The 9,917-nt window shown below is 40.7% G+C and overlaps 1 protein-coding gene across 3 annotated transcripts in view; it reads left to right on the forward strand.

Moving 5' to 3' along the window:
* The window catches only part of SMS (spermine synthase), a 98,003-nt gene extending 96,530 nt beyond the window's left edge, over positions 1-1,473 (forward strand). For all 3 annotated transcript variants that reach the window (XM_030806532.1, XM_003261143.4, XM_012500951.2), the window contains exon 11: positions 943-1,473. In XM_030806532.1, coding sequence (XP_030662392.1) covers positions 943-982 — 40 coding nt within the window. In that variant the 3' untranslated portion in view covers positions 983-1,473. The remainder of the gene's footprint in view (positions 1-942) is intronic.
* The last annotated feature ends 8,444 nt before the right edge of the window (positions 1,474-9,917 follow it).

A 9,917-nucleotide genomic window follows, 5' to 3' on the forward strand; every position in this document is an offset into this window, starting at 1 on the left:
CACTGTCAACATTAGACAGATCAACAAGACAGAAAGTTAACAAGGATATCCAGGACTTGAACTCAGCTCTGCACCAAGCAGACCTAATAGACATCTACAGAACTCTCCACCCCAAATCAACAGAATATACATTCTTCTCAGCACCACATCCCACTTATTCCAAAACTGACCACATAGTTGGAAGTATGCAGTGTGATTTGTGAAATACACAGGAGGGGAGTACTCCACCTGCTGGGTGGCCGTGTCCCTCCACAGCCTGTACAGAGCTTCAGCATCTCCTACCAAGTGTCCACCTTTGTTTAGGGTTCCCCTCAGCATTTTTGTCAGGCCTGTGTTTGCATGTTTGGAGGTTTGAGAAATCAGTTGATAACATTTGAGGCAAAGGCTTCCACCTGCTAGTTCTTCTCTCTCCCTCCTTCCTTCCCTCTCCTTTCCTCCTCTGACCTTTTTTCCCTCTCTTCCCTCCCCCTTCCCTCTCTTCCCTCCCCCTTCCCTCTCTTCCCTCCCCCTTCCCTCTCTTCCCTCCCCCTTCTCTCCCTTCCCTCCCCCTTCCCTCTCATCCCTCCCCCTTCTCTCCCTTCCTTGCATCTCCTGCTACCCCAACTTTCCCTCCCTCCTTCCTTTCCTCCTTCCTTCCTTTCCTTCTCATACTAATTCCCTAAAACTTGTGAGACTTTGGAAGCGGTAGTGTTACCTGAGAGAATATTTGTGTTCCTTTAGCCTTCTGTTGTCCACTCAGTACCTCCTTCAGACCTCCTAGGTGGTGGGGATGTCCCCAGGATGCAGAGTGGCCTTATTCAAAGGCCTTCATTCTCATTCCCACAGTGCTGTAAGCCATGAAGCTTTTCATCCATCTTTCAATTTGTAGGCCAGCAAACGAATTACAAGTGATGCCTTTTCTTCCTTGAATTACCTGCTTTTATTCCTTGACTCCCTGTCCAGGTGGGTATTTTACACTGTTTGGAAGAAAGCTAAACCCTGAAGATCAATAGCCCCTAATCACATGTGCTGCAAATAGCCTTCCTGACCTCCATATGCTGTACATGACATCAAAATGAGTCAGGCAATTGATTGTGAATTCCTTAAAGTTTTCCTTTTTTTAATAATTATTTTTAATTTAAAAAAGCAAATGGAAAATGTATATTTTGGTGAGCTTAGGGTGTTTTTTTTTTGAAAGTCAGCTGAAGGATGGTTAGACAGCACAGCGAAGACTGCTAAATGCACTGACCGCCCCCCCCATTAGAATGTGATTTTTGTTCCTTTTTATTTCTCTGTGGGCTTTTGTTTTTGTTTTTGTTTTGGTAGATCTTCAATTTGGATATTTGGAGGAGTGAACATCGTTGTTTTTGCTGGAGGGAAGATCTTGATGGTGTTTCTTTCCCCAAAAATTGACTTAGATATTAAAATTTGGTGCTTATAAGAGAGAGTTAAAAAAAAAATAGGATTGCTTCAATTAAAATTACAAAAGAGACATTTCACGTGTTCTGTCGTTTTATTTCAGCCCAGTCCCCTCTTTCTGACTTGTGATCTCATAGAGCAACGGTATCTCCTGGTCTGTTTTTAGTTCTGTCACTCGATGTCATTTATCGCTTTATAATAGGATGGCCTTGGGGCCTTTTTCGAACAGTAATAATGACTTCATTTGCCACCGTGCTAAATGATACACAACCTATTACATTCACCAGTCCTTCATTATACCATTGACCTGAGGCTAGCAAGAGATTTTGTCTGACTGTAAAGTTGAAAGTCAAAAGCTTATTTCTATTCCCACTCTTACCAGTGTATTAGATGTGGAAATAAAAGTCATTTTGGGTAGCTGCTATGAAACTTTCTGAGCAGATTCTTGGCTGCACCGATGTATGACAGAATTTGTGGAGAGGCCTGTGGCAATGTGAGCAACTTGAAAACTCCTAAGGAAGTGCAGGTAGCTAACAGCTTGGTGGTGTTTGTGGGTAACGATCCACATCACATTGACTTGGATTGTTAGACATCAGTGGGTTATTCTGTTGTTTTTATGAAAGGTTTATCCTGTATCAATGGAATGAGTCATTTATGGTGAATTTGCAATAAGCAAAGCATTAAAAATGAAATATTCAGTGTCCATTTTGAGATAGGATTGGTGTCAACACAGAACATTCTTCCTCCCAAGGTAGGAATCAATAGTATGGTATGTAAAAAAAAAAAATTTTTTTTGAGACAGAGTCTTGGTCTGTCACCCAGGCTGGAGCGTAGTGGCCTGACATTTTTTTTCTTAAATAAGTGAATGTCTACTTTTTCTTATCTTTTTTCTTTTCCTTTTTCTTTTTTTTTCTTTTTTTGAGACAGTCTTGCTCTGTCGCCCAGGCTGGAGCGTAGTGGTGTGATCTCTGCTCACTGCAACCTCCGCCTCCCAGGTTCAAGCAATTCTCCTGCCTCAGGCTCCCGGGTAGCTGGGATTACAGGCGCCCGCCACTGTACCCGGCTAATTTTTGTATTTTTTAGTAGAGATGGGGTTTTGCCATTTTGGCCAAGCTGGTCTTGAACTCCTGACCTCAGGCGATCAGCCCACGTCAGCCTCCCAAAGTGCTAGGATTACAGGTGTGAGCCACCACGCCCGGCCGCCTACTTTTTCTTTGTATTAGATTGGCATGGAAGAAGATGAAGAATAAAGGAGTTAGTCATGTTGTAATTAGATAGACTTAAATTCTTCTTGTGCACATAGGTTAAAAAGACATTCTCCCCATCCCCTCCAACTCTACTATAGTGCTTTGCAAAGCTCTGTGTACTGTGTAAGATATAAAATGATGGTAGTGTTACTGTAGAAAACTGTTTGGGGGTCAATAGAATTGGATTTTTTCTACTTTATAAAAGAAACCAGGTATATGCTGTCTGGATATCGTGTTTTTAATAACTGGGCATGACTTTGTATTTGAAGACTAGCTTGAGGCTGGGGCAGCAGATCCACTGATAAATCTGTTGACACAAGTCCTGCAAAGACCTGAGAGGTGGAAATGAAGTGGATCAGGTTGTGCCAGGCCATGGGAGATACATTCAGGAGAGAATAAGGGATGTGGAATGGGAAAGAAAGGAATGGAAATCTCTGTCTTTTCATTTTGGGTGATAATAGTGAATTTTGACCCAACTCACTTCTTTGTATTGGAGAAAGGATGATGTATGTTTTGAACATCTTTGTTACTGTTTTAAAACAAAAGCATGCAAACTGAACTCTGATAACTGAAAATCCCCTCTGCTTTTGCTGACTTTTAAAGAAATGTTATAAGATCTAGCATTGTTGTTTTACTTTAATGGCTGTGGTGTTATATAGTATTACAGTCTCCTTTATAACTTAAACTGGAATATACTGTAGTATCACATAGCTGCTTTTTAATTAGAGACAAGACAAATATGACTGTTTAAAATTCCATTTAACACATCAGCAGATGTCAACAATTTATTTAAAAAATGAAATGCTGCTTTCTCGTAGAAGTGTGATCGATTGAATATTTTAGAGACTTGACTAATGGTGATCCAGCGGGGCTAGAGGAAGGCTAGGTTGACAGTGTTTTTAATGGGCTGGAGCAGTGCTGATGTCGAAATAAAAATGTGCTAGTACTTCCTGTACAGTTTGCATAGTCACTTCCTTGCTTGCATTAACTATTGCTGACGCAAGACTTTGCATTTCTACCATCTGTCTCAGTAGATTCATCAATTTCATTCTGGTCCCATGACTCCTGGGATAGGGTGGGGAATTGTGGGGGTGTGGGTTTTGTGTTAAATATCATTGGCCTGTGATCAAGGCTCCAGAGCAGGACCAGTCAAAAGTGTGGTTTGTCAACCAGCTCTTTGTTTTCTAAGGAATGCACTTCAGCTGACCTGTTTTTCACAGCAAGACTCTCATTGGAAGAAGCAGTGTGCTGATATTTCCCTGTGGCACAAGCTCCTTACCACATCTTGGAGCAGCATTTTTTTGAGACCGAGTTTTACTCTGTCACTCAGGCTGGAGTGCAGTGGCTCAATCTTGGCTCACTGCAACCTCTGCTAGGGTTCAAGCAAATTCTCGTGCCTCAGCTTCCCGAGTAGCTGGGACTATAGGCGTGCGCTAGCTACCACACCGGACTGTTTTTTTTATTTTTAGTAGAGACGGGGTTTCACTATGTTGGCCAGGCTGGTCTCCAACTCCTGGCCTCAAGTGATCTGCCCGCCTCAGCCTCCCAAAGTCCTGGGATTACAGGCGTGAGCCACTACGTCCAGCCTTGGAGCAGCAATTTGAGTACTACTCTTCCAGAAGCCAGTTGGGCCGCATTATTGAATACCTAGTTCCTAGATAAGAGCTGTTATGTGACCTCAAAGAAGTACTCTATCTCCTTCAATTACCCTCTTGCCGAGTGTCTTTGTACTAAATCTTTAACCTTGCTGTTCTTTTGGCTAATAAACCACTTTCATTTACATTATCCTGCTCTGTCTTAAAACAGCTTTGTGAATGAGATGTTAATAACACTAGGGCAGGCCAGCAGTCCAGGTTTGAAATGTGCCTGAGGGTCCTATGAATCTGGGTTCCAGCATTCTTAATTTCTAACGTGGATGCTTCCATCAGAGGTGCTTAACTGTTTTTGTACCTTGGACTCATTCAGCAGCTGCCTGGTAAAACCTGTGAACCCCTTCTCAGAAATATTTTAAATACATAAAATAGGATTCCAAGAAACAAGTTAAATTTTCCAAAAACTTACGATAGAATATTTGTGCTGCTTTATTTGTTATACAGCTAGATCAAGTGGTGGGTCACATACCATAATTGTGAAGTAGTAATAAGCATAAGATCTGTAGCAACTGAAATGTGATGAAAACAACATTTGATTTCTCTTGTTGACAAAGTTACAGGAACTGCTGTGTACTAACATGATTTGTCACTGGTGTTCATGCTTAAAGGAAATGCTAAATTTCAGTGGGAGTTAGTAAAGATAAAGATAGAAACATTTTCCCATCCAAGTTTATGGGGTCACAGAATTCTGTCCATAGGCCCCAGGTTAAGAACTCCTGACCTACAGTTTTTGCTTCCATTGTTTTCATTGTATTTGAGCGGTGGGGAAGGGTAGGTGGGATCCCTTCACCCTTCTGTCAGAACCTGAAATCAACACTGGCAGATCAGTTCTCCTCAGCCAGAACCATTTAAAATCTCAATTACCTCATGTAGTCATCCTACTGATTTCTGCTTTACTCATTATTTCAAAAATGAAAAATAGAACATGGGCAAGAAATAGCCCAGGGCTTCTGGAAAGCTATGTGAATCCTCTTGGATGTGATTTCCCTGGGAAATTGGATGATAAATGTGACTGGACAGGTAGACTTAGCTCTTGTATCTGGGGGTCCTGGGATGCTCAGGTCAACTAATTAATGCAGACAGTTTTCCCATGCACCAAGCAACCATGTGATCATTTCAGTGGGCAATTTTTTTATGATGAAGCATCAGGGAATAGGCCCTTCTCTGTGCATCTTTGCACAGGAATGTAAAAGTAAGTGAATTAGGCAGCCTTTCTAGGAAAGAAGCAGGCCAGGTATATTTTAATGGAAGGCCTCCAACATCCAGAGAAGGGTGGGTTGGGGGTTGCTCCACCCCATTTCCTAAAAAAGACTGGCAGTAGGTCAGTCTCTGTAGCCCTTGGCTTTGACCATAGAGTGGCTTATTAGAGATCATTCCTAGTTCCACCTATTAGGGAATACTTTTTTCTTGACTTTGTTCTAAAATAGTCTTAATCTTGGTAAGTGATTATGATAGTAGCTTAGGTTCTTGCTAAGTGATTCAGACTGCTCCTGTCTGTTCATTGCTAAGGGACAGAAACACTCTTTGGACTTGGTCACGCACCCAGCTCTACACTACATTCCATGTCCTCTTAAACTTTCTAGATGTTCTTTCTCCAGTTTAAATTTGGCACCTGAAATTCCCCCTCTGTCCATCTTCCCAATGCTAAGGGGGAGCTTTTGCCAACATGTCCTGTGCATTGCATGTTCCCTTCAGTGTTTCTATTTTATAATCCTCATCCCGTATCTACTGACCATGTATGTTTACTTTTTATTATTATACTTTAAGTTCTAGGGTACATGTGCACAACGTACAGGTTTGATATATAGGTATACATGTACCATGTTGGTTTGCTGCACCCATCAACTTGTCATTTACATTAGTTATTTCTCTTAATGCTGTCCCTCCCCCAGTCCCCCACCTCATGACAGGCCCCGGTGTATGATGTTCCCCGCCCTGTGTCCAAGTGTTCTCATTGTTCAGTTCCCACCTATGAGTGAGAACATATGGTGTTGGGTTTTCTGTCTTTGTGATAGTTTGCTGAGAATGATGGTTTCCAGCTTCATCCATGTCCCTGCAGAGGACATGAACTCATCATTTTCTGTGGCTGCATAGTATTCCATGGTGTATATGTGCCACATTTTCTTAATCTGGTCTATCATCAGTGGACATTTGGGCTAGTTCCAAGTCTTTGCTATTGTAAATAGTGCCACAGTAAACATACATGTGCATGTGTCTTTACAGTAGCATGATTTATAATCCTTTGGGTATATACCCAGTAATGGGATTCCTGGGTCAAACGGTATTTCTGGTTCTAGATCCTTGAGGAATCGCCACACTGTATTCCACAATAGTTGAACTAATTTACACTCTCACCAACAGTGTAAAAGCATTCCTATTTCTCCATATCTTCTCCAGCATCTGTTGTTTCCTGACTCTTTAATGATCGCCATTCTAATTGGTGTGAGATGGCATCTCATTGTGGTTTTGATTTGCATTTCTCTGATGGCCAGTGATGATCATTTTTTCATGTGTCGGCTGCATAAATGTCTTCTTTTGAGAAGTGTCTGTTCATACCCTTTGCCCACCTTTTGATGGGCTTGTTTTTTTTCTTGTAAATTTGTTTGAATTCTTTGTGGATTCTGGATATTAGCCCTTTGTCAGATGGGTAGATTGCAAAAATTTTCTCCCATTCTGTAGGTTGCCTGTTCACTCTGATGGTAGTTTCTTTTGCTGTGCAGAAGCCCTTTAGTTTAATTAGATCTCACTTGTCTGTCTTGGCTTTCGTTGCCATTGCTTTTGGTGTTTTAGACATGAAGTCCTTGCCTATGCCTATGTCCTGAATGGTACTGCATAGGTTTTCTTCTAGCGTGTTTATGGTTTTAGGTCTAACATGTAAGTCTTTAATCCATCTTGAATTAATTTTTGTATGGGCTGTAAGGAAGGGATCCAGTTTCAACTTTCTACATATGGCTAGCCAGTTTTCCCCACACCATTTATTAAGTAGGGAATCTTTTCCCCATTGCTTGTTTTTGGCAGGTTTGTCAAAGATCAAATGGTTATAGATGTGTGTTGTTATTTCTGAGGCCTCTTTTCCGTTCCATTGGTGTATATATCTGTTTTGGTACCAGTACCATGCTGTTTTGGTTACTGTAGCCTTGTAGTATAGTTTGAAGTCAGGTAGCATGGTGCCTCCAGCTTTGTTCTTTTGGCTTAGGATTGACTTGGCAATGCGGGCTCTTTTTGGTTCCTTATGAGCTTTAGTTTTTTCCAATTCTGTGAAGAAAGTCATTGGTAGCTTGATGGGGATGGCATTGAATCTATAAATTACCTTGGGCAGTATGGCCATTTTCACGATATTGATTCTTCCTATCCATGAGCATGGAATGTTCTTCCATTTGTTTGTGTCCTCTTTTATTTCCTTGAGCAGTGGTTTGTAGTTCTCCTTGAAGAGGTCCTTCACATCCCTTGTAAGTTGGATTCCTAGGTATTTTATTCTCTTTGAAGCAATTGTGAATGGGAGTTCACTCATGATTTGCCTCTCTGTTTGTCTGTTATTGGTGTATAGGATTGCTTGTGATTTTTGTACATTGATTTTGTATCCTGAGACTTTGCTGAAGTTGCTTATCAGCTTAAGGAGATTTTGGGCTGAGACAATGGGGTTTTCTAAATAGACAATCATGTCATCTGCAAACAGGGACAATTTGAGTTCCTCTTTTCCTAATTGAATACCCTTTATTTCTTTCTCTTGCCTGATTGCCCTGGCCAGAACTTCTAACACTATGTTGAATAGGAGTGGTGAGAGAGGGGCATCCCTGTGTTGTGCCAGTTTTCAGAGGGAATGCTTCCAGTTTTTGCCAATTCAGTATGATACTGGCTGTGGGTTTGTCATAAATAGCTCTTATTATTTTGAGATACGTCCCATCAAAACCTGGTTGATTGAGAGTTTTTAGCATGAAGGGCTGTCGAATTTTGTTGAAGGTCTTTTGTGTATCTATTGAGATAATCGTGATTTTTGTCATTGGTTCTGTTTATGTGATGGATTACATTTATTGATTTGCATATGTTGAACCAGCCTTGCATCCCAGGCCAACTTGATGGTGGTGGATAAGCTTTTTGATGTGCTGCTGGTTTCAGTTTGCCAGTATTTTATTGAGTATTTTTGCATCGATGTTCATCAGGGATATTGGTCTAAAATTCTCTTTTTTGTTGTTGTGTCTCTGCCAGGCTTTGGTATCAGGATGATGCTGGCCTCCTAAAATGTGTTAGGGAGGATTCCCTCTTTTTCTATTGTTTGGAATAGTTTCAGAAGGAATGAATGGTACCAGCTCCTCTTTGTACCTCTGGTAGAATTCGGCTGTGAATCCGTCTGGTCCTGGACTTTTTTTGGTTGGCAGGCTATTAATTATTGCCTCAATTTCAGAGCCTGTTATTGATCTATTCAGAGATTCAACTTCTTCCTGGTTTAGTCTTGGGAGGGTGTATGTGTACAGGAATTTATGGATTTCCTCTAGATTTTCTAGTTTATTTGCATAGAGGTGTTTATAGTATTCTCTGATGGTAGTTTGTATTTCTGTGGGATCAGTGGTAATATCCCCTTTATCATTTTTTATTGCTTCTATTTGATTCTTCTCTCTTTTCTTCTTTATTAGTCTTGCTAGCGGTCTATCAATTTTGTTGATCTTTTCAAGAAACCAGCTCCTGGATTCATTGATTTTTTTTTTTTTTTGAAGGGTTTTTTGTGTCTCTATTTCCTTCAGTTCTGCTCTGATCTTAGTTATTTCTTGCCTTCTGCTAGCTTTTGAATGTGTTTGCTCTTACTTCTTTAGTTATTTTAATTGTGATGTTAGGGTGTTGATTTTAGATCTTTCCTGCTTTCTCTTGTGGGCATTTAGTGCCATAAATTTCCCTCTACACACTGCTTTAAATGTGTCCCATAGATTCTGGTGTATTGTGTCTTTGTTCTCATTGGTTTCAAAGAACATCTTTATTTCTGCCTTCATTTTGTTATTTATTCAGCAATCATTCAGGAGCGGGTTATTCAGTTTCCATGTAGTTGAGCGGTTGTGAGTGAGTTTCTTAATCCTGAGTTCTAGTTTGATTGCACTGTTGTCTGAGAGATAGTTTGTTGTGATTTCCATTCTTTCACATTTGCTGAGGAGTGCTTTACTTCCAACTATGTGGTCAGTTTTGGAATAAGTGGGATGTGGCACTGAGAAGAATGTATATTCTGTTGATTTGGGGTGGAGAGTTCTGTAGATGTCTATTAGGTCTGCTTGGTGTAGAGCTGAGTTCAACTCCTGGATATCCTTGTTAATCTTCTGTCTCATTGATCTGTCTAATATTGGCAGTGGGGTGTTAAAGCCTCCCATTATTATTGTGTGGGGGTCTAAGTCTCTTTGTAGGTCTCTAAGGATTTGCTTTATGAATCTGGGTGCTCCTGTATTGGGTGCATATATATTTAGGATAGTTAGCTCTTCTTGTTGAATTGATCCCTTTACCATTATGTAATGGCCTTCTTTGTCTCTTTTGATCTTTGTCGGTTTAAAGTCTGTTTTATCAGAGACTAGGATTGCAACCCCTGCTTTTTTTTGTTTTCCATTTGCTTGGTAGATCTTCATCCCTTTCTTTTGAGTCTGTG

Source organism: Nomascus leucogenys, chromosome X (assembly GCF_006542625.1).
Source record: "Nomascus leucogenys isolate Asia chromosome X, Asia_NLE_v1, whole genome shotgun sequence".
Lineage (NCBI taxonomy): Eukaryota > Metazoa > Chordata > Mammalia > Primates > Hylobatidae > Nomascus > Nomascus leucogenys.